At 39.3% G+C, this 25,840-nt stretch overlaps 1 protein-coding gene across 2 annotated transcripts in view; it reads left to right on the top strand.

Annotated features, from left to right (window-relative positions):
* RSF1 (remodeling and spacing factor 1) overlaps positions 1-25,840 on the top strand; it is a 160,422-nt gene that overhangs the window by 48,444 nt on the left and 86,138 nt on the right. For both annotated transcript variants that reach the window (XM_031015963.3, XM_031015962.3), the window contains exons 2-3: positions 7,675-7,766; positions 25,239-25,331. In XM_031015963.3, coding sequence (XP_030871823.3) covers positions 7,675-7,766; positions 25,239-25,331 — 185 coding nt within the window. The remainder of the gene's footprint in view (positions 1-7,674; positions 7,767-25,238; positions 25,332-25,840) is intronic.

The raw sequence follows: 25,840 nt of genomic DNA, 5'->3' as shown, positions 1-25,840 counted from the left end.
CAAAAAAAAAATTAGAAAATTTAGCCATATATGGTGGTGCCTACTTATAATCTCAACTACTCAGGAGGCTGAGGTAGAAGGATCAGTTGAGTCCAGGAGATCGAGGCTGCGGTGAGCCATGATGTGCCACTGCACTCCAGCCTGAGTGATGTGAGACCCTGTCTCAAAAAAAAAAAAGTGTCAGAAACAAAATGTACAAATACATTTATTTGACTTGAGTGTTAAATGTCTGTGTGTACATATTGCCTTTCTGAAATATGGATGTGATTAAACTAAAAGTCATGATTTCTGCTTTTCAGAATGAATAAACTCATAGGGATCATCATACAGGACACATAAAGCAGTCACTTCTTTGGATTAAGATTGGCAAAGGTGCTTCTTAGAAAATGTTTTAACATTTTAGAAAAGTTCTAAATTTTTGCAGTTTTCCTTCAGGGTACTTTCCTACATCTCTGCACCACAGCCTTAGTCCAAGCCATCATTACCTGATCTGAAGTATTGCGATGTCTTCCTAAATAGTCATATTTATACCCTCTCCAATTTGTTCCTCACAGCGCAGCCAAAGTAATCTCTATCCTATGGACATTTTTAAATTATGGAAAATGTGAAATATATAAAAGTAGTAAGTTATATAATGGACTTTCGTGTGCCCGTCACTCAGCATTAGTACAATTTTGTTTCTTCAGTAACTCCATCTACCCCTGCTTCCTGCCCCCTAGATTATTTCAAACAGATCCTGGATTTAAAAGAGTGATCTTTTAAAAACTTAAATCTTGAAACTTTCCTGCATTCCTCCTGTGGGGTCTCATTACCCTTAGAATAAAATCTAAACTCTTTACATAGCTCGAAGACTTGGCCTTTGCTCCCTTCTGTAGCAGCATCTTGTATCATTTTCTTTTTCTAGCCACATTGGAGGAAGCTGTTGGCCTCCTCAGGACTTTCATACATGCATTTCCTTTTGCCTGGCATGCTCCCTTCTTCCTTGGCTTAGTTGGCTGTTTCTTATCTTTACGGTGTCATCTTTATTAAAGAGGCATTTCCTGATGGTTTTAACCATGTGTCACATGTTTCCCTTTCAGTGGCAAAAATGTTGACAAGTGGTGCATCCAGGTGAAGAGTGTACTAGTCTTTGAACTTTTCACTAGATTTGAAATTACTGGGGAGAGAAATTAGTTTGGGGGAAAAAATCCGTTCTTCCCCCTTAAGTACTGTCACGTCACTCTTTCTTTTTAAATTTGTTTTGACTCTTTCTGTCCCTTTCTTTCTTCCCCCCTTATTCCTCTCTATGATCGTTAAATTGAGTTAGAAAGAATAGAAAGAGGGGAAATGGGGTCATCTGATTGGAGCTGGAGACATCTGGTACTAGAAGCCATTGCCTCAAGTACTACAAATTCCTCTACCAGGATAGTGGTTATATAAGTATAAGCAGAGTATCCCTTTAAAGACTGACTGCTGTGTGGGTTACTCACTTCATCTTATAGAGGCCTTGTCTCTTCATAAGGAATCCTTCTTCAGGAAAGGTGGTTTCACAGGGTGCTGCAGTTTTACAGGGTTTCATTTCTCTTAATACTGTTCTTCTTTCTGGATTGCTGGTCTTATCACCACCTCAAGCCATGCTGATATTTGTAGTATGCTGATTACTTTCTTGGTAGCAGATAAAATTTTCTAGTTTTTGGTTCTGAAATAATCTGAGCCATGTTTGATGTGTTTCTTTATGTATGTGGGAACAATAGTATGATTCTCAGTGGAACTCAGAAAACTAAATTGGAACAGCAGATACCCCTTGGTTTATCTGCCTGTATAACAGTTATTCTTGGATTTATTTTTTTCCACAATGGTAATGAGGTAAGCATATACTTAGCTGGAATCTCTGTGCTATACTTTTGTTTTGTTTTGTTTTGTTTTTTGAGATGGAGTCTCACTCTGTCACCTAGGCTGGAGTGCAGTGGCACGATCTGGGCTCACTGCATCCTCCGCCTCCCAGGTTCAAGCAATTCTCAGCCTCCTGAGTAGCTGGGACTACAGGTGCACGCCACCACACCTGGCTAATTTTTTGTATTTTTAGTAGAGATGGGGTTTTACCGTGTTAGCCAGGGTGGTATCGATCTCCTGACCTCGTGATCCACCCGCCTTGGCCTCCCAAAGTGCTGGGATTACAGGCATGAGCCACCACACCCAGCCTCTCTGTACTATACCTTTTTAGATGATCGTCTAAGTTACAGTTCATAGTCTTGAGCTGTTTCTTTGCTTTTCAGAAAACTAGGATGATTGATTAAATGAACTCTTTGAAGATAAGGTGTATGAATACATGACAGTGATTTCAAGGATCAAGTGGCCTGTGGGATCAGTCTCATTATTCTAAAACTGCTCCCCCAACAGAGTTTCTAAAAACTGGGCAGTAAGTAAAAGCTTATTGTAAGCTTGTCTTTGAATCACTGTGTCTGAAATAAGTGTTCTTTTATCAATGGCCTAGATAAAGTGTCAACTGTTTCCATAACTGTATCTCTGCTTATAAGCTTAAACTAAATTTAAGTAGAAGACTTTATTGAAGAATAAGAATTAATGTGTTTAGCCATTATGAGGTGCTGTACATTTCTACCATTCAAAAAAGGAAAATTATAAGTAACACAATAGAATTGCAGGAGCAGTGACATTTTTAAGACGTGGTGCTAGAAAGATGCTTAGAAAAATGTCAAAATATAAAACATCTTTGAGTAATTGGATCAGTAATGTAGTCTGGGATTCCACCACTTTTCTGCTACTTCGTACCTACGTCATGTTGGCAGCCCTTCATGAATTCACATAGCCCCTGACTGTTTCTCTCTCCTTCAGAGTCTTTCACCTCCTGAGGCCCTGTGAAAGAAGGGGGTTTGTTAAAGGTTATTTTATGAAATTTATCATGTGAAAAGGTAGAGGATATTTCAGTTCAATTAGGACAAAAACTATTTTTTGGATTGACTTGAAGTGGCTAATCAGTAAATCTTTAGAAAGAAGTTAACTATCTTCTGGAAATGAAACTGTTTTAGAAATCTTGCAGGTAATAAATGAATTTAGAGCTTGTCAGTGTTTTAGAAAATGATCATGTATTTAAAAAATATGATTGATGGCTGGGTGCGGTGGCTCACACCTCTAATCCCAGTATTTTGGGAGGCCGAGGTGTGGTGGCATGTGCCTGTAGTCCCAGCTACTTGGGAGGCTGAGGCAGGAGAATCATTTGAACCCAGGAGGTGGAGGTTCTAGTGGGCTGAGATCGCGCCACTGCACTCCAGCCTGGGCGACAGAGTGAGACTCCATCTCAAAAATATATATATATGATTGATACTTTACAGCTGTCCAAAGCCATAGCAACTTACTACGTGTTTATTAAAATTTAAGATAATTTAAAAATAAATAAAATTAAGAATTGAGTTCCTTAGTTTCATTAGCCACATTTCAGCTTCTCAGTAGACACATGTGGCTAATGGCTACTGCACTGAAAACTGTAGATATAGAACATTTCGATCATCCTGGAGCAATCTATTTAATAGACAGTGCCGTTTTAAAGAATAAAAAGTATGGTGATTTCAATGTTTAATAAACTATAATGTTGATTAATTTTCCTATAGCCTGTTTCTTATCAGTTGACAGATTATACTAGTGCACTTAAAGATTATCAGCTTGTCAGTTCTATTTGTAACAAAATATTAATTCAGTTGGGTTATAAATTTTAATTTTAAGCATGCTGGGTCTACACTATGCAGTGCTATCCAGTACAGTAGCCACTAACCACATGTGGCTCTTGAGCACTTGAAATGTAGCTAGTTTGAATTGAGATGTGCTGTCAATGTGAAATGCACAATGTATTTTAAATAGTCTGAAAAGTAAAATCTTTTACTTAGTACAAAAGAAAGTAATACTTTAAAAATAGTGATTGGCCGGGCGCAGTGGCTCAACGCCTGTAATCCCAGCACTTTGGGAGGCCAAGGCAGGAGATTATGAGGTCAGGAGTTCGAGACCAGCCTGACGAACATGGCGAAACCCCGTCTTTACTAAAAATATAAAAATTAGCCAGCCGTGGTGGCGCACGCCTGTAATCCCAGCTACTGGGGAGGCTGAGGCAGGAGAATCGCTTGAACCCGGGAGGCGGAGGTTGCAGTGAGCCAAGATCACGCCACTGCACTCCAGTCTGGGTGACAGAGCGAGACTCTGTCTCAAAAAAAAAAAAAAAAAAGCTGATAATATGTTGATATAATTTTAGATAAAGGGCATTAAATAAAATATATTATTAAAATTAATTTTAACCTCTTTTTACTTTTTATAATATTTTACTAGAAAATTTGAAATTATGTGACTCACCTTACATTTCTATTGCACAGTGCTGACTGTAGAAGAGCCAGTACTCTTATAAATCAAGTAATACATAATCTATTTGTACATGCCTAAATCAACAATGAGTAGATTTGTAAAGTGGGATGAAAACATATTTATTCACTTTTATTTTTGTCTTGTATTGGCTTTTAAAAAATAGTACCAGTTGTATCAAAATCTTTCATGATTCTGTGTAGCATAGAACACTGGTGGGGGATGTGCGTAAAACACTGGTGCAAAGGTTTTAGCCAACTGCTTAATGAGTGATGCAGACAGTATGAATACAGTGGGTATTCCAGGGACAAAGAGGTTGCTGGTACTAGAAATCTATCACAGAGACTTTTGGGACTTGTATTGCCTAGACGTTGAAAGATAAATATGATTCAAGTGGGCAGAAAACAATAAATAACTCTTTAATAAAGCCCACATAGGTAATGGGCTGAGCATGCTTAGTGGACCATTAACTGGCAAAATGATTCGAATCAAGGATTTCAGTGCAGGAAGTAAGAGAGAAGAATTGCAGAGTTAGTACGAGACTGAATATTGGGACTCTGAGGCTAGGGTAAGAAATCTGGCTGGGTTTATGTAGGTATTTAGGAGCCATAAAAAATACTTACCAACTGGGAAGTGATATGAAAGCAGTCTTTTTGGAAGATTGGTTTGATTGCAGGAGACTATCCATAGCTGTTTTTCTGATGCAAGAAGGTATAGTCATGTCCTAGGGAAAGGAGGAAATAGGAGGCAGGTTTAAGATGTGGGAAGGGGGAACATCAATACTTCTGTGTTTGTGGAAAAGGAGAAATTGAAGAAAGTGACCTTGGTTTTAAAACAGAAGAGAAATAAAAGTGTTTTATATTTATACAACGCTATGCAGTTTCAAAATTCCATGAGATAGCCAACACAGCCTTTTTTAATGGAGAAATTGAGCTTCATTGTTTAAAAGACTCCACCAGAACCATTGTCTCCTTATATAGGTGGGGCAGCTGAGAATCCAGCCCAGATCTTTTATCACTGCACAACCAGTAAATCACTAAGTTTTGATAATTTTGTTTCCTAAACATTTCTTAGATCTGTCCACTTCTCTCTGTACCACCTCTACCTTAGTTTAGGCTACTCCTATCTTCTGGATTGAGGTTTTCCTGAATTTATATCTAGCTTCGGCCCTGCACCCCACCTCCTAAAACAAAAAAGCAAATAAAAACTTCTTTTGTTAATATTTAAAAATCTGTCTTCCTCCAATTCAGTCATTAAGGTCTTCTAAAATGCAGCAGACTCTCCTGCTTAAACTTTTACATAAAATCTAAACTTCTGAGCCTGGCCTCATTAGGCTGTAATTATCTATGTCCATTCCTCCAGTTCCATGTTCTTTTTGTTTTTTTAGCTATTTGCATCTGTTTTTTTTGTGCAAGCAATGCCCTTTCCCTCCTTTTCTCCATTCCACCCTTAACCCCCCATACTTCACATCTTAGTAGATTTGTCTATTTACTTGTCTTTGAACACTGTTCCCCACTCCCACCCCCAACCCACCACTCTACCTGCTATGAAGATTCACTCAAGTAGGCTCATTAAAGACAGAATGACTGTTTCTTTCTTACTAGTATTTGACCCACTGAAAGTAGTTGAATGGGTGAATGTTTTTATATTTCAAAGTGTTGTTTCAAATTCAGAAGGAGCTTTAGTAGAGAATGAAAGAATGACTGAAAAATATTAGGTCATCATTTCCCAACCTGTCCCTCAGAGTGTTTGTATCCTACAAGATAGTGGATCAAATATGTTAGAGAATGCTGCAGATTATGTACCTATTTTGGATATTCACAATGCACATAAGGGCGAATGATAAGACAATGGTCCTGTGGTTTAAAGAAAAAAAAAAAACAACTTTTTTGTTTTGATCCAGCATTTTGCCAATATATTTGAGTATGGGATCTTTTTAGGTAGTATACTGTAATTTCTCTTAGGTTACAAATATTTGATCATTTTAGGCCTCGTGCAGTGGCTCATGCCTGTAATCCCAGCATTTTGGGAGGCCAAGGTGGGCAGATCGCCTGAGATCAGGAGTTCCAGACAAGCCTGGCTAACGTGGTGAAACCCTGTCTCTACTAAAAATGCAAAAACTAGCCGGGAGTAGTGGTGGGCACCTGTAATTCCAGCTACTTGGGAGGCTGAGGCAGAAGAATTGCTTGAACCCAGGAGGCGGAGATTACAGTGAGCCAAGATTGTGCCACGGCACTTCAGCCTGGGCAAAAAGAGTGAGATACCGTTTCAAAAGAAAAAAGAAAAATGCTTATTTTGACAGCCGTATGTGTCCCTCTGGTCTAATTAATGTAATTAAATACAATCAGACCATGCCTAAATAATAGTTAGAGGAACTCTGATTGTTTACAGTCAAAGCAGAGAATCTGAGGGAAGATACGGCAGTCCTCAAATACTTGAAGGTTCCAGCAGAAGAGGGATTAAAAGTACTGTCATTGAAACTGGAGAATAAGAGCCAGAATCAGGAGAGGAAGTTGTCAGAGGGCAGATTTTGACTGAGAGTAAGGGTAACTTTCTAGTAATTAGAACTATCCAGAAAACAGAACTAAGTGCTATGGAAGGTAAGTAATTTTTTTGTCCATGAAGCTTGTCAAGCAAAGATTCATAGAAATGCTACAGAGAAGTTTAACACATCAGACAAGGGATAGATTGGAAGAGTTTTCCAAAAGAGTTTGGAAACTGTTAGTTTAATTTCTGTCGTATCTATCATACGTCTTGGTTCCTTTCTAATTCTATGAATGTATGTCTTTGAAATCTCAGTAAAGGAACCAAATATTTGTTATTGCAGATAAACAGAATACAAACTTTAGTTGTATAGTTAAGTGCTTTTACTTGATGTTTTTTTTTTTTAACAAACTTTTTTTAAGAGCAATTTTAGGTTCACAGAAAAATTAAGCAGCAAGTACGGAGAGTTCCCATGTATCCCTGTCCCCATACTCATACAACTTCTCTGCTATTGGCTCCCACAATAATGGTACATTTCTTATAATTGATGAACCTACACTGACATATAATTATCACCAAAGTTCATACTTTATATTAGGTTTTACTTTTATTTGATGGTGTTTTGAAAGAAAATGTGAATATTCTTGCTTATCTTTGAGAAAGTGGTTTTTGGTCATTTCTTGCTGTAGTTTAGGCTTTTTTGATTCAGAGGCCTAAAAGTTAGCTAGTATCAACACTGTCTGTTTTGAGAAAGTATCCAGGGTTGGAGAAGATTATTTTTTTATTATCTTAAATGTTTAGAGTTGTTTTATTTTGTTGGCTAACGATATTTTTTTTCTTTCTTTTAAGTACCAAAAGAATTGGTGGAGCTCCATTTGAAGCTGATGAGGAAAATTGGCAAATCTGTTACTGCAGACAGATGGGAAAAATATTTGATCAAGGTAACTAGTATTTGTAAATTACCTGCTCTATTACTGAAATATTACTCTAGCATAAATTGATACTATGTTTTATAATACACATAATTTTTAATTAGTTTACTAAAAGTAAGACTATGGCTCCAAAATCCACATGACTACAAGTATGTGATTCTCTTCTTTTGCTACTACTTAGTAGCAGTCTTGAGTCCTGAAGTTAGATTTCTGAAGTGTTATATCTCTTTTGTGCCTAACACTGTGCTCAGGACTTTTCATGTCTTTTCTCATTTAATTCTTAAAATCACCCTGATCACATCAAGTAAGAAACTAATAAGGCTCAGGGATGTTGTCATTTTTGCTTTAGTTCACATAGTATGCATAGACTTATTTAGTGGTTCCCCTAGACTCTGTTATATAGAACAGAGGTCCCCAACCCCTGGGCCACAGACCAATAGTGGTCATCCCCGTTCCTCTCCTTACCATGTGAGCTCTGCTTCCTGTGAGATCAGCTGCGGCATAGATTCTCATAGGAGTGCGAACCCTATCGTGAACTGCACATGCGAAGGATCTAGGTTGTGCACTCCTTATGAGAATCTACTGACGATGATCCGTCACTATCTCCCATCACTTCCAGATGGGGCCATCTAGTTGATTCAAATGTAATGCATTTGAATCATCCCCAAACCATCTCCCTCCCACCCACCACTCCCAGTCTGTGGACAAATTATCTTCCGCAAAACTGGTCCCTGATGCCAGAAAGGTTGAGGACCACTGATGCAGAAACATGCCATCTTTTTCGTTCCTCAGAATTTTTGCATATATGGTATCTTCTGCCTGGAGTACCTTCCCACCAGTTTGTTTTCCTAGCCAACTTATTTGTCCTTTAGGTCTCAGCTCAAGTAGTACTGTCTCCTTGAGTCCTTCTCTCAGGAAGATGTTCCTTCATGGATTTATGTTTAACCCTGTTTTAGAAACTGTCATATGGTTTTATATTGAATGTTCATTATGTACCAGGCGCTGTTTAGTGCTTCCTTTGCATTATCTCGACTTTAAAATACTGGTTATCCTCATTTTACTCACAAGGAAATTGATTTTGAGAAACTAAATAGAGTAACTTGTCCAGTCTCACATTGCTAAAAACGACAGAGCCAGCATTCAAATCCAGGACTTGGTGAATCCAGTACTTTAAAATATCACTGATGAAATATTCCTCACATTTGTCTGTTGTGTATATTGTAAGTTTCTTGAAGGCTTCTTTTAATCTTTTTTTTTTTTTTTTTTAAAGACAGAGTCTCACTCTGTCACCCAGGCTAGAGTGCAGTGGTGCTGTCTCGGCTCACTGCAATGCCCACCTCCTGGGTTCAAGCAATTCTCTTGCTTCAGCCTCCTGAGTAGCTGGGACTACAGGTGCGTGCCACCACGCCTGGCTAATTTTTTTTGTATTATTAGTAGAGACAGGGTTTCATCATATTGGCCAGGCTAGTCTTGAACTCCTGACCTCGTGATCCGCCCACCTCGGCCTCCCAAAGTGCTGGAATTACAGACGTGAGCCACCGTGCCCGGCGGCTTCTTTTAATCTTTTATGCATCAGTATTAGATGGATCAATTAATCACTGAGACAATTTTAGTTTTCTTTCCCTTGACTGCCAGTAAGCTTAACTTTGTTATATTTGTTTCTTAGTTATAATCATTAGCTAGTTTTCTGATGGAATTTTTACCTTCCCTGTTACATGGCTCTTACAGCGCTCTCGTCTTTCTCCTTGTGGCATCATTGTACATATGTATTACTGAAAGCTGTTTCTTTTCCTTTTGAAGTAAATGGAATATAATTAATATAAAATTCTGTTTAAATCCAGAGCAAGTATCTGGCATCTGCTAGGCCTTGTTGCTTTGCTCATAGCAGACATTACCAACCTAAGCCTTTCCTGCTAAGCCTAGACTTAGCAGACTACATTATTACACAAATCAGTCAGCATTGGCATCTGTTTGTCATCTATTGTTAGTAATTCCCTAAGACAGCTGAACTAAGACCTATAGAATGAGCAGAAATTTTGTTAGGAAATAACCAGTAGCTTAGCCCTACTGTAATAGAAAGTACCTTGAGAAAATGATAGTGAGTGGAGGCCTAACAGTCATGTGTTCAGGAGGTTACTGTGATAATCCAACTGAGCAATAAGGAGACCTGAATTAAGGTTTTGGCACTAGGGGTGGAAAGGAGGGGGTGGATGTAAGAGCTATTTGGAAGGTAAAATCAACAACTATTGATAATTGATAGTGAGAGAGAAAGAGAGAGAGAGAGGTGTCTAGGAACTGAGCTTAACCAAGGGCATTCATTTGTTATTGTGCTGTATCTTGCGTTTGCTAACATACATTCATCCGTAGTAGACAGGACCTCAAAAATCTAGGCGGATGACTTTTTACTTTCACAGCAGAATTGCCCTTCTAAAAATATGGAAACCCACCCGGGCACAGTGGCTCACATGTGTAATCCTAGCACTTTGGGAGGCTGAGGCAGGTAGATTGCTTGAGCTCAGGAGTTCGAGACCAGCCTGGGCAACATGGCAAAATCCCTTCTCTACAAAAAAAAAAAAAAAAAAAAAAAAAAAAAGAAAAAAAAAGAAAAGAAAATAATACAAAAAATAGCTGGGTGTGGTGGTGCATGCCTGTAGTCCCAGCTATGCAAGAGGCTGAAGTGAAAGTATTGCTTCAGCTAGCCCAGGAGGTTGAGGCTGCAGTGAGCCAAGATCATGCCACTGCACTCCAGCCTGGGCGACAGAGTGAGACCCTGTCTCAAAAAAAAAAAAAAAAAAAAAATCACCGAATGGAAATTTAAACTAGCAGTTCTGCTAGGACCTGTTAACTCTTGCTTTGTTGGATGGGCCTTGGCCTTATTCTTCACATTCCTTTTACTTGGCAAGTCATAAAGAAATTTCTCTGCCAGTGAACCTTTACGCTTCCATGAAATTCCCCTATTTTCTGTGGTTGTTAATGATTGATTAATGAGCAATTTCAGACACCTTGACCATGGATAATGAATACCACTATGCTAAATAACAATTTGCCTTCACATGCCTTCACAAATTTAGTACCTGCACCTCTACTTCTACTGCCCTGCCTCTTTCCTGAAGACAGCCGTGTGAAGACCTTTAAAACTAGTGGGATAACCAATTATTAATAAATTATCCCTTAAAAGAAATCGCACTTGATTTCTTTTAGCATCAGAATAATTTCTAAGTAAATAGGAGTTTAAAAAAAAAAAAGAAATACTGTAACATTGAATGTAGTAAGTGTTTCAAAGAAATGTTAAAAAATGAAAGCAAATATGAATCTTAGAATAAGCAGAAAGCATTTTGGGGGGCTCAGTGCTTGAAAGATGATGTCATTAAGTAGAAAATAACCTAATGTGGCCAGGTGGGGCGGCTCACGCCTGTAATCCCAGCACTTTGGGAGGCCAGGGCTGGCGGATCACAAGGTCAGGAGATTGAGACCATCCTGACCAACGTGATGAAACCCCGTCCCTACTAAAAATACAAAAAAAATTAGCTGGGCGTGGTGGCACGCGCCTGTAATCCCAGCTACTCAGGAGGCTGAGGCAGGAGAATCGCTTGAATCTGGGAGGCGGAGGTTGCAGTGAGCCAAGATCGCGGTGAGCCGACATTGCGCCACTGCACTCCACCCTGGTGACAGAGCGAGACTCCGTTTCAAAAAAAAAAAAAAGAAAGAAAATAACCTAATGTGTCTTTTCTGGGGTGTTTTTCTACCCCTCAACAGGAGATGACCGTATTCATATGTACCCTGAAAGTAAAGTACCTAGTATTAGGTTCAGAAATCCCTTGAAAATGAATAAATTTGGCAATAGATGGCCTTGATCTAAACAGCAATTTCAGAAAGGCCCATTGTCATCTGTTAGCAAATCATAAAGGTCGCCTTTTGTCATTTGATAATTAGGTTGTATTTTGACAAGAACTAGATGTTCCTTTACTGTTGTATTTCTCAAAAGTAAAGATTAATACTCTTAATTTTTATTTGCATTGTTAGTATTTTGTGTTTTTTATTGAGATATAATTCACATAAGATAAAATTCACCATTTTGAAGTGTACAGTTCATTGGTTTTTAGTGTATTCACTATGTTGTGCAAACATAACCACTAATTCCAGAACTTTTCTAACATCTCAGTAAGAAGCCTTGTATCTGTTATCAATCAGTATCAATCACACCCGCACCTTTTCCCCTGTATCCATCTGTATGGATTTGCCTACTCTGGACATTTCTTATAAATGGAATCATAAAATATGTGGTCTTTTGTATTTTCTTTCACTTAGTATTAGTATAATGATTTCCAGGTTTATGTACATTGTATCATGTATCATCTCATTCCTTTTTATTGCCAAATACTAACCCATTATATGGATAATAGCATCTTTTATGTATCCATCATCAGTTGATGGACATTTGCTTGTTTCCTACTTTGTTGTCTATTAGGAATAATGCTGCTATGGACATTTGTGTACAAGTTTTTCTGTGAACATGTATTTTCACTTCTCTCCTGTATATAACTAGGAGTAGAATTGTTGGGTCATATGGTAATTCTGTGTTTAACTTTTTAAGGACCTGCCAAACTGTTTTCCATAGCAGCTGTACCATAGCAATTTATGTTGTACTCATAGCAATTTATGAGGTTTCCAGTTTCTTTGTAACTTTTTAATAATAATGATAATAGATAACATTTGACAGCTTATTATAAACTCAGTGCTATGCTTTTTTTTTTTTTTTTTTAACATGCATCACCATTTAATTCTCACCACAACCTGGATCACAGAATGGTGAATTACTCCCAAAGTCACATAGACACCAGATGGTGAAGCAAGGATTGAACACAGGCTTGTCTGATAGAGCATGAATGCTTAATGCTTTATATATTGCAAAGGATTTTCTTTTTCTTTTTGAGATGGAGTCTTGCTTTTTCGCCAGGCTGGAGTGAGTGCAGTGGCACAATCTCGGCTCACTGCAACCTCCACCTCCTGGATTTAAGCGATTCTCCTGCCTCAGCCTCGTGAGTAGTTGGGATTACAGGCACACGCTACCACGCCCGGCTAATTTTTGTATTTTTAGTAAAGACGGGGTTTCACCATGTTGGGGAGGATGGTCTCGAGAGATCTCTTGACCTCGTGATCTGCCCGCCTTGGCGTCCCAAAATGCTGGGATTACAGGTGTGAGCCGCTACGCCCGGCCTTAGCATTTTCATAAAACTTTTACAATGCCAAGCTAAAATTTTTTATTTTTTGTAGAGATGGCATCTCGCCACATTGCCCAGGCTGATCTCAAACTCCTGGGCTCAAGTGATCCTCCTGCCTTGGCCTCCCAAAGTGTTGGGATTACAGGTGTGAGCCACTGCACCTGGTTTGTGGTATTTTAAAAATATCTTTTGACTGTTGCCTATAGTATAAAATACTTACTTGTTGAACTATGACAGCTTGCAAAATATAGTGGATACACTGTTTCATATCATATAGAAAAATTCACTGAAAATAGATCAACAACCTAAATATAAGGGCTAAATCATGAAACTCTTAGAAAAAAATAAAGGGAAATCTTCATGACCTTGGATCTGGCAATGGATTCTTAGATAGAAAACCAGAAGACTGAGCAACAACATAAAAAATAGATTAGTTAGACTTTGTCAAATTTTAAAACATTTGTACATCAAAGGACATTATGAAGAAGGTGAAAAGACAGCCTACAGAATGGAAGAAGTTATATTGCAAATTGCACGTATTGCAAATCATATAACTGATAAGCATTTAATATTTGGAATACATATAAGGAGCTCCTAAAACTCAACAACATAAAGACAACCCAAATGGCAAAATTTTTAATAGACATTTCTTCAAAGAAGATACGCAAAGATCAAAAAGCATATGAGAAGAAGTTCATCATCATTTGTCCCTGGGGAAATGTGATTCAAAACCGTAAAATACCACTTTATACCTAACAGGATGGCTATTTTTTTAAAAAAGGAAAGTAAGTGTGGTGAATTTGTGGAGAAATTGGAACTTTCCTAAATTCTTCGTGAGAGTGTAATATGGTACAGCTGCTATGGAAGGGAGTTTGGCAGTTCCTCATAAAGCTCATCAGAATTGCCATATGACCTAGCAATTCCACTTCTACATATATAATTACTCCAGAGCAGGGACTGAAGCAGATCTTTGTATGCCAGTGTTTATTGCAGCATTATTCACTGTAGCCAAAAGGTAGAAACAACCTGTGTTCATCAACAGATGGATGGATGTTGCATTGAAAAGAAATCTTATGTATAATATAAAAGAAAGATGAATTGGACTTTTTTCAGAAGTCTTGTGGTTTTACTGGATATCCGCTTAAAAATGGAATATGTGAAAGTTCTTTTGTGAGTGGTAAAACCATGTAGACTTGTTATTGCTTTCCTAAGATACATGTACAATCCCAATCTACCTTCTTTTATTTTTGAGACTGGATCTCCCTCTGTCTCCCAGTCTAGAGTGCAGTGGCGCAGTCACAGCTCACTGCAGCCTTGATCCCCTGGGCTGAGTGATCCTTCCACTTACTTCAGCCTCCCCAGTAGCCGGAACTACAGACTCACGCTACCACACCTGGCTAATTTTTTAATTTTTTATTTTAGAGACAGTGTCTCACTATGTTGTCCAGGCTGATCTTGAACCCCTGAGCTCAAGTAATCTCCCAGCCTTCCAGAGTGCTGAGATTACAAGCATGAGCCACCACGCTTAGTCTGAATCTGACTTCTCTTGAATATCCTCTGCCACAGCGTAGCTCAAGCTTCATTACCTTTCCTTTGAATTGTTACAACTGGCTTTAGTTGTTCTCCTTGACATTAGAATCTGTGCTCCTATCTGTCCTGCAGTGCCAACAGGACTGTTTTCTTTTTTCTTCTTTTTTTGAGACGGAGTTTCGCTCTGTCGCCAGGTTGGAGTGCAGTGGCACAGTCTCGGCTCACTGCAACCTCCGCTTCCCGGGTTCAAGCAATTCTCCTGCCTCGGCCTCCCAAGTAGCTGGGATTACAGGCATGTGCCACCTCGCCCAACCAATTTTTGTATTTTTAGTAGAGACGGGGTTTCACCATGTTGGCCAGGATGGTCTCGATCTCCTAACCTCGTGATCCACCCGCCTTGGCCTCCCAAAGTGCTGGAATTACAGGTGTGAGCCACCGTGCTTGGCCCCAGGACTATTTGCTGTTAGTGCCTCCAGAGCCTCATTGGGTCACCATATTTACTAGACATGACCCACTTTCATAGACCTGCTCATTGTCTTCCTTCATGGTCTTGTCTCTGTCCATTGCCAATCCCAAAAACCTTTATGCCAGGGCTTTATGTTAGCCTTTATGCTAGGGCTCTAGCATAAAGAACTGTATTCAACTCCACCTTGACAGAACATGCCATAATCATTCACATCTCTCCTTTAGAAAACATATTTTTTTTCTTTCTGAAAAAAATACCTCCTTATCCATTAAAACCTCATTCATTCTTCTGGTCCTAGCACAGATGTCACCACCTGAAGAAAAGTTTCCTTGGTTTCCCTTCATCCCTTGGCTTGAGTTAGTGTTTCCTCTCTGTTTTCATAGTACTTCATAGCTGTGTCAGTTACTCACTTTGTAGATAACTCACTGACTGCTTTTCCCTTGATAATTATTTGTTTACGATTGTCTCTTCCTCTCTGGATTCTGAAATTCTTGGAGCAGAGACTGTCTTTTAATCCATCTTTGCCCTTCCAATATTTAAAGCGGAGTATGTCTCATAGCTCTGTTCCGTAAATGTTTCAGTCCTCCAGAATAATTACTGCAGTTGCTATTTCTCTCATTCTTTAAGTAAAGCACATACCCACTTTGCTGTACTTTCCTCCTGAGGTTAACATTACTTTCAATCTAAGGGTTGTTAGAGAATTTTCTTTATCATGTTATTATTTTATTTTCAGTGTAGCATTTTCACTGCTTGATATTTTCTTACTAGTTTACCCATCTTACTACCTCCATGATGACAGGTTGTCTTCTTCATCATGGTATCCGAGCGTTTGTCTAGTTCCGGCCACATAGTCAGCACATAGTAAATGTTTGTGGAATTACTGAAAAGGTTGTTATGAGAATTTACTGAGTTAATATTTTAAAGTACTTAAAATAGTATTTGGCACATAGTAAATATGCAAAAAATGTTATTATTCTAGTAAGAATTGAAAAGTTTCTTTCTTTTTTTTTTTTTGAGACAGAGTTTTGCTCTCGTTGCCCAAGCTGGAGTGCAATGGCGTGATCTCAGCTCACTGCAACCTCTGCCTCCTGGGTTCAGGGGACTGTCCTGCCTCAGCCTCCTTAGTAGCTGGGGATTACAAGCATGTGCCACCATGCCCAGCTAATTTTGTATTTTTAGCTGAGACGGGGTTTCTCCGTGTTGGTCAGGCTGGTCTCAAACTCCCAACCTCAGGTGATCTGCCCACCTTGCACTCCCAAAGTGCTGGGATTACAGGTGTGAGCCACCACGCCTGGCCTGAAAAGTTTCTTTAGGATGTGTTGTGTTACCTAAAGAAATTATTGTTAGTTAAGATCATTTTTTTAAATTAAGATAAAGACAATACCTTTGTATGTCTTTCATATACTCATCATGTTTGTTTTGTACTTGCTCTTTGTCTCAGACTTTGTCAAGGGATATGAATATGAGTAAGATGCAGCTCTTCACTTCCCAGAGCTCAACTATTAAGTTCTTCTTCGCACCTGTAATCCCAGCACTTTCGGAGGCCAGGGCAGGCGGATCACGAGGTCAGGAGTTCGAGACTAGCCTGGCCAATATGGTGAAACCCCGTCTCTACTAAAAACAAAAATTAGCTGGGCATGGTGGCGTGTACCTGTAGTCCCAGCTACTCGGGAGGCTGAGGCAGAAGAATTGCTTGAACCTGGAGGGCAGAGGTTGCAGTGAGCCGAGATCACTCCATGGCACTCCAGCCTGGGCAACAGAGCAAGACTCTATCTCAAAAAAAAAAAAAAATCTTCTTGATTCCGATTTGAAAGGTTTGAGTAAAGACAATGTGACCCATTCAGAAGATCTCTGAATGACTTTCAGCAACACGTTTCTTAGATGTCTGATACATACCATCATCTTTATGTACAAACAAATCTCTCATTAACTTCCTTCTCCCAGTTTTAATACCTTAGTTAAAAGCATTTTTCCTGTTTGTTCAAGCCAAGGAACCTTGATAAATCCAGGGGTCACCCTTGATTTTTCTTTCCATTCACCCTCCACATCTGTTCCATCAGCTGTCCTGATAATTCTACCTCCAAACCACAGCTTACTTCTCTCTGATCCCCACTACCATCATAATGCATGCCACCATTGGCCTTCAGGTTGGTTTCCTAGTTTCCCCTTCTTGCCCCTCTGCAATCCATTTTCTACATAGCAGCCATGATTTCAAATGAAGCATTAATCAGATCATACTATTTTCCCCTTATTTAAAATCCTTTAGTGATATCCCATCATATTTGAAATAGAATCTTAATTCCTTACCCTAACCTACATAATTTGGCCTTTGGTTACCTATTTTACCATATCTTTTGCCACTTTCCTCCTTAGTCTAGTTAATTTACACTGGCCTTTTTTGTTTTTTGAGACAGGGTCTCACTGTGTCACCCAGGCTGGAGTGCAGTGGCAAGATCACTGCAACTTTGACTTCCTGGGCTCAAGCAATCCTCCTGCCTCAGCCTCCCTAGTAGCTAGGATTATAGATGTGTACCGCTATACCAGGCTGGGACTACACACATGAGCCACCATACCTGGCTAATTTTGTTAGTTTTAGTTTTTGTTTTTTGGGGGTTTTCTTTTTTTTCGACACAGGGTCTCACTGTCACCTAAACTGGAGTGCAGTGGCGTGACCTCAGCTCACTGCAGCCACCATCTCCCTGGCTTCTGCCTCAGCCCCACCCCCTCAACCCCACCCCACAACCTTAGCTGGGACTACAGGCCTGCACCACCATGCCTGGCTAATTTTTTGTAGAGACAGGGTTTTGCCATGTTGCCCAGGCTGGTCTCAAACTCCTGGGCTCAAGCGATCCTCCTGCCTTGGTCTCTCAGTGTGCTGGGATTACAGGAGTGAATCACCACACACCAAGCCCTCATTTAAAAAATTTTTAGTAGACACAGAGTCTCCCTACATTACCCAGGCTGGTCTCAAACTCCTGGGTTTAAGTGATCCTCCTACCTCAACCTCCCAAAGTGCTGGGATTACAGGCATGAGTCACCTACCCCAGTCTCAAATGTCAACTTTTTATTGAGGCCGTCAGTAAGCACCTGATCCAGAGTAGTACTTAAACTTTCTGTATCACATTACTCTTTTTTTATTTTCAGCATATTATTTTTAGTGCTTGATATTTTCTTACTAGTTTTCCTGTTTGACTGCCTCATAGGATATAACCTCCATCATGTTGGTAGAACTACCCAATCAATGCCCCCTGCCCATGTAGAGCAGCTGAATTGCAATAGTGGAAGAGTTTTACCAAGATAGAACCATCTAAAGGGAAGACCAGAGTCATAATTATTATTCAAATTAATCTCCCCTAGCATTTGGGGGCTAGGGTTTTTCAAACACAGTTTAGGGGAAGGGGTTGGGTGGCTAGGCAATGGGTGCTTACTGCTTATTGGTTGGGGGTGCAAGAGAAATGGTCTTCCTGCATACTTGGTCATTGCTGGGTGGGGCCACAGATTGGCAGGTCCACGTGGAGCCACTGGTTATCAGACATACAACAAACCTGGAAAGACCTCTTAAAAGGCCAATCTTAGGTTGTACAATAGTGATGTTATCTGCAGGAATAATTGGAGAAGTTGCATGTCTTGTTACCTTCTGAATAATGGCTGGCAATCCTTTACCTGTACCAGGGGAGTCCAATCTTTTGGCTTCTCTGGGCCACATTGGAAGAAGAGGAGTTACCTTGGGGCACTAACATGAATGATAGCTGATGTGCTTTTAAAAATCACAAAAATTCTCATGTTTTAAGAAAGTTTACAGATTTGTATTCGGCCGCATTTAAAACTGTCCTGTTGTGGGCCACGCGTTGGACAAGTTTGCACACCTTAGCCAGTTCAGGCTCCTCTATCCTCCTAGCCTAGTGGTGTCTCATTAGCTTTACAAAGGCAGTTGAGTTTTGGGGAAGGGCCATTGTCATTTAAATTGTAAACTAAATGTCTCCCAAAGTTTAAGCCCAGAAATAATTAAGGGCAGATTAAAGGCAAGATGGGAGTTGGCTAGATTAGATCTCCCCCATTGTCATAATTTTTTCACTAGTATAATTTTTGCAAAGGCGATTTTGTTACCAGAAAGAGGTCCCAATCCAGACCCCGAGAGAGTGTTCTTGGAGCTTGCACAAGAAAGAATTCGAGGCAAATCCATAAGGTAAAATGAAAGCAAGTTTATTAAGAAATAAAGGAATAAAAGAATGGCTACTCCATAGGCAGAGCAGCCTTGAGGACTGCTGCTTGCCCATTTTTATGGTTATTTCTTGATTATATGCTAAACAAGGTGTGGGTTATTCATGCCTCTCATTTTTAGACCATATAGGGTAAAATGGTCTAAAATTTTAGACCATATAGGGTAAAAATTGTTCCTGGTGTTGCCATCGCATTTGTAGACTGTTTTGGTGCTGGTGGGAGTGTAGCAGTGAGGACAACCATAGGTCATTCTTGTGGCCATCTTGGTTTTGGGGGGTTTGGGGCGGTTTCTTTACTGCAACCTGTTTTATCAGCAAGGCCCTTATGACCTTTATCTTGTGCCGACTTCCTATCTCATCCTGTGACTTAGAATGCTTTAACCTCCTGGGAATGCAGCCCAGTAGGTCTCAGTCTTATGTTACTCAGCCCCTATTCAAGATGAAGCTGCTCTGGTTCAGATACCTCTGACAGTTTGCGACCTCATCTGGGGCGACATCCAAGGTTTATTGTCTCACAGCCAGGGACATCAAGGACTCAGATACACAGAGAGTGAGGTTAAGAGTGGAAGTTTAATAGGCAAAAGAGAGAATAGCTCTCAGCTACAGAGAGGGGTCCCAGAAAAATGGGTTGCCATTCCACGGTGAAATGCAAGGGGTTTTATAGATGAATTGGTGGGGAGGTGGTGTCTAATCTACATAGGGCGTGAAAAAACAGTGAAGAATAGGTGTGCCGTTCGCATAGGAGCGAATTTCTGGCATCCCCCACCTTAGTCTTTTATTATGCAGGCGGATTTTCAGCCTGAGCTGTGCCATGTTCCCCATTTCTTTCTTACGGTATACGTGCTAACAAAAAAGGGAAGATGGAGTTTCCATGGTGGACATGCCTAGCCCCCAGGTATCCCTTTTCTATTGGCACAGCTGCCAGCATTCCACCTTGCAACCTTTCAGCTTCCATATTTATGTTTGCAGCTCGATTTTTCAGGCTGCTCTTTGTTAGAAAAATAAATAACTTCTTGGGCTGCTTTTTGTTAGAAGGGAAGTTCTGCTGAGGACTTTTGCCCTCGCTGTCTGTCTAAATAATTTCTTTCTATCTCCTGTATCAGTTTGAATGGGTTGTCTTTTTCACCATGGTATCTGAGCTCCTAGACTAGTTACTGCCATATAGTCTGCACATAGTAATATTTGTGGAGTCACTGGTTAAGTGAATCTCTTTCAACTTTATGTTTCTCAATTGTAAAATAAGGATTTGGATCTAAATGATCTCCAAGGATTCCTCTTGTCAAAGATAAAGCCTGACACTAGTTAAAGCTGATAAAGACAGATTTTATTCAGTAACTATCGCAGTACAGGAAGGAGCTGTGCTGTGTTCGAATTTGTGCAGAGGTGACTGGGTGTTTATAAAGGAGGAAGAGGGAATAGGGAGAGGAGTGGGAGGAATGGGGGAGCTTTAGTCAAGTTATGGAAGTGAAAAATTTAAAAAGAAGCTAAGAGCGTTGTTGACCTTCTGTGATTATGTCATTTCTGTCTAAGTAGCATTAATGGAAATTAGGCATCTGCCCTCTCACAGAGACTGGTAGACTGAGGCCCTGTCTGTTGGTTACATTTCAAAGGAATGGCCTTCAGGTCCTTCAGAAAGATATTCTGGGTCTTAGGAAATACATATGCATCTCAAGGGGACAGAAGAAGGATTTACAATTTTAAATTTGTTTAATAAATGGGAAGGGGAGGTCTGCGACCTGTCTTCAGATGTTGCCTGGAATCAGAAGTAAATTCCTTTGAGAGCCTTGGGTTTTTCCAGACTGGAACTTAAGTGGGGCTAGCTCCCCCCAGGGATGAGATCTTAGGCTCTTAGAAGCCATTTCACACCCTCTTTTTAAATTTCTTTTGAGTTATCCAAAAGAATTATTGGTACTTTGATTGTTTATATAAATCCAAGATAAATAAGTTAATGATCCCACTGAGATAAAGTCTGTGTATTTGCTCTGTAGGCATGTGAAGTCACCTTTCCTATATATATTGAGCTGATACGGAACCTTTAAAAAAGCTCCCTTCCTTTCCTCTGCCCAACATTTTCCATCCTCATCCTCCACTTGTTTACCTGTATGTAGAGGTTAGGAGGAAAAGATGTAAGGGGTATTGGAATGGCAGTAGACTGGTGGCCAGGATGCCTCCCTGGCCAAATATTTGACTTTCACCCTTGCAGGCACCAAACATTGATTCTGGTGTTGTGTTAGGAGAATGGTTGTCCCTCAGGCACCATGCAGGAGAACGCAATAGGACCTGACCTATCAGCTAGATTTATATAGATAATCAAACAAAGAACAAGTATTATAGAATAATGATTTATGGTGATAATAGGTATGAATGTTATGTCAAATTGTTCATGTTTTAGATATTAGAACATTCTCTCCCTCAAGAGAAATTGCATGTAAAACCAAATTATAATTATAATGCTTCTTGGTCAGAAACAAGTTGGAGCATGGGGAATTAATATGAATTACCAATGTAATTAGGATCTGGTTGCTTCCAGGACCCAAGAATTCACCGTTATAGACAGTCTCTGATAGACACAGCTAATTTTTGGCTCCCTAGGCAGATTATAGCTCATGAGCCACATCCTGCCTGGTACCTGCCTCAAAAAGCTAAGAATGGTTTTTACATATTTAGATGATTGGGAGAAAAACTCAAAAGAAGAATAATATTTGGTGACATGTAAAAATTACATGAAATTCAAATTTCATTATGCATAAACAAAGTGTTACGGGAATACAGCCATGCCTATTCATTTATGTATATTCTATGGCTGATTTTGCACCATGATAGTAGGTTTGAATAGATACAAGAGAGACCCTATGGCCCACAGTGCCTAAATTATTTCTTGTTTGGGCCTTGAGGAAAAACTTGCTTACCCCGGGTGTAGATTAAATAGTTTTGCATAAGAATTATTTAGATATCTTTTTGAATAATCTTTTTATTTGCAAGTTTTATTTGCAGTGTTCATTTTGTGGTAACAGTAGGTTATGGCTGTTTTGTGCATAGCTAATTAGTGGATTTTTTTTTTTTTTTTAACATCAAATGGCACAGCAGTATGTCTAAATTGCCCTTAAAGAAATACAAAATGGGCCGGGCATGTGGCTCACACCTGTAATCCCAGCACTTTGGGATGCCAAGCCAGGTGAATCGCAAGGTCAGGAATTTGAGACCAGCCTGGCCAATATGGTGAAACCTCGTCTCTACCAAAAATACAAAAATTAGCCGGGCATGGTGGCGGGCGCCTGTAGTCTCAGCTACTCGGGAGGCTGAGGCAGGAGAATCACTTGAACCCGGGAGGCGGAGGTTGCAGTGAGCCGAGATCGCACCACTGCACTCCAGCCTGGGCGACAGAGTGAGACTCCGTCTCAGAAATACAAAATGAGTAGTAAATTTATCTTTGAAATCTGCAAAACAAATGTACCCTAAATGCTATAAATAAAGGTCAGTAAATTTAAGTTAAGCAGTGTGGGGGCAAAGGATTTTTATCATCTTTATATCCATTTCTCTTTTTTTATCCTCCCCTTTTACACATAGATGCTAATCAGTAGTTGTTGTTTTTGGAATTTGTGACACTGTGAGCCATTGGCTGTGCTTCCATATCTGGTTTGTTGGCCAAACTTTGGAGCTGTGTCGTTTTTCACCTCTCAGATACTAAGGATGAGCTTCCCCATACTTGGCATTAGCCTCTGGGATAGTCAGCCAACGTTATCTTCTTCTAGGGACTTGGTACTCAACCGAGCACTCAATAAGTGCTTCATTCAGGTCATAGCTGGACTCTGCATTGTTGATTGTCTCTCTGTCTTTCTTTTTTTTAAATTTGAGATATTCACATACCAGAAAATTTACCGTTTAAACAATTTAGTGTTTATTAACATATTTACAGGGAATATACAACCATCATCATTATCTTAATTTGAGAACACTTTTATTACTCTGAAAAGAAATTGCCTACCCATCAGCAGTCACTTCCCATTCCTTCCTTCCCCTACCCACTGGGAACTGCTAATCTACTTTTATCTGTATGGATTTGACTATTCTGGACACTTCATATACATGGAATCATGCAATATATGGCCTTTTGTGTCTGGTTTCTTTCACTTAACATGTTTTCAAGCCTCGTCCATGCTATAGTATATTATTACCTCATTTCTTTTTATGGCTACATAAAATTCCATTGTGTGGTGTGCCACAGTTTATCCATTCACCTGTTAGTGGACATTTGGGTTGCTTCCACCTTTTGGCAGTTGTGAATAATACTGCGAGGAACATTTGTGTACAAGTTTTTGTGTGGACGTATGTTTTCCTCTTTCTTGTGTAAATACTTAGGCGTGTAATGGCTAAGTCATATGGTAGCTAAATATTAACATTTTAGGAATTGCCAAGCTGTTTTCCAAGGCAACTGCACCATTTTACATTTCCAGTAACAACCTGTGAGCATTCAAATTTTTCCATATCGTCAACCAACATTTATTATTATCTTTCTCATTGTGGTAAAATGTCTATTCAGATTCTGACATTTTAGCTTTTGATATAATCACTTTAGGGTCTTCCTCATGTAATATTTATATTTTTCCCTTTTTCTGTATATCCTTTTTTTTCTCTCTAAAAAACGTAACACTGTCAGCCAGAGGAAGTAATATATTCTAGGGAATGGGAAACTCATGCTTCCTGTGAGTCTTTTAAGACTGTCCATTGTCCATTTTGGCAACATGAAGAAACCCCGTCTCTACAAAAAGTACAAAAATCAGCCAGGTGTGGTGGCACACGGCTATAGCCCCAGCTTCTCGGGTGGCTGAGGTGGGAGGATCACCTGAGCCCAGGGGGGTCAAGGTTGCAGTGAGCTGTGATCGTGTCCCTGTACTCTACCCTGGGTAACAGAGTGAGACCTATCTCCAAAAAAAAAAAAAGAAAAAAAAAAAAAAGATCCTCTATTATATTGTTCCTGGCCATACTGCTTGTTTTGTATTCTTTTTCTATATTAATACTAATCTATTATTTTATTGCACAAATCGATGAAAAGAGATGACACTATGACACTAGTGCAGGCTAGGAAAAGGGTAACCCACGTGAGAGAGCTGGCTTGTTTTTCTCCTGTCTGCCCCATTCCCTGTACTCCAGGTTAATCTCTTGCCTTGTGTTGGTTCTTCTCCTTTGGCCCTCGTTATGCTCTTTGCTCCTTGAATTGCAAGAAATATGTGAAATTGCTGGCATTTTGTATCATTTTATGCCTACTCTTTGGCCTTTAAGATAATATTATTAATGTTCCAGTTTTATTGCTGAAAAAACTAGCTCACAGAGGTCATAGAACCCATTTGCATTTCACTGTGTTAACCTCCCTTACTGGCTTCCTCTGACCTCTAGTTTAGGGTGATGCTGCTGAAATGAGAGAAAGTTTCTTGCACTGGCTTTGAAGTGCAGTGGTTATTCAGATCTTCTTTCTTTGGTCTGTTACAGTGGCTCTGGTTTGCCTGAAATGCTTGTGTAGAAAGAGAAGCCTAGACATTTATCTTAAAGCCAAGTTACATAAGTTTTCATATGCCAAGATTGGAAATTTAACTTTACTCCTAAATAGTAGAACAATGAGTTCAAGAGAGGCGTGGTTAAAAGTATGTGTAGAATTTGGCATGTTTTTTGAACTAATTCTGTCCTAGGCAAAAAGATGAATAAATTTTTGTCATTGCCCTAAAGGAACTTCCAGCCATTTGGAGAGATGGAATCAAACAATTACTCTCATGCGGGAAAATGTGTCTATAAAGTATGTATAAAGTTCTTGATAGCAGAGGAGAGAGCTACAGAGATCCCTTCTTACCTTAAATTCAATTATCAAACAATAGTAAATATTTTTTATCATTTTAAGTAGTATGCATTTTAGGGTGCAGTTGGATTGGACTGTTTAGTGTAACCTCTTTCCTTTATAAACATGTATTAACAAGAACAGCATAGTTGTACAAGCCTACGAACATAAATAAAAATTGCTTTCATGTATTAAGATATTAACTTTATCTGACAGATATGCCAAGAGTTTAACAGTACCTGGGCATGGGAGATGGAGAAGAAGGGCTATCTTGAAATGAGTGTTGAATGCAAACTAGCACTCTTAAAGGTAATAAATCTATTATTTGTTACAGTTATTTTAATTTAAAATTTAACTTTTGACTCCTGGTTAAATTGGAAAATAAACAAAAAGTAGACATTTTTATTATTAGCAGAAGAGGACAATGGTGTCTATTTTTTAGTGACAATCTATTCTTTAAAGTGCTGTTTTTTGATGCATAAATATATCTAGGTTTAATTATCTCTTCTTGTAGGGACAGTAATAACATGGGCAAGCAGTTGCTCCAAATTAGTTTTATTCATTGTTTTCAGCCTTCACAGTCATTACTATATACTGTAAACTGTGGATAATTTTCTACTGATTTACTAAATTAGCAATTAGATACTGTTTTCTGGATGACTAGGAGCATGTCATTTCGTACTTAATAAAACCCTCACATAACCAAACCAACTTGATTTAAATGGGTCATCTCAAAGTAGGCTTTTTTACAAGTTTGAGTTTTCCTTTCTTTTCCTGCCCACTTCCTACTGTTGGCCCTAATTAGTAGCAAAGTGGCC

Source organism: Gorilla gorilla, chromosome 9, assembly GCF_029281585.2.
Source record: "Gorilla gorilla gorilla isolate KB3781 chromosome 9, NHGRI_mGorGor1-v2.1_pri, whole genome shotgun sequence".
Lineage (NCBI taxonomy): Eukaryota > Metazoa > Chordata > Mammalia > Primates > Hominidae > Gorilla > Gorilla gorilla.
This window is presented reverse-complemented; position numbering and strand designations above follow the sequence as displayed.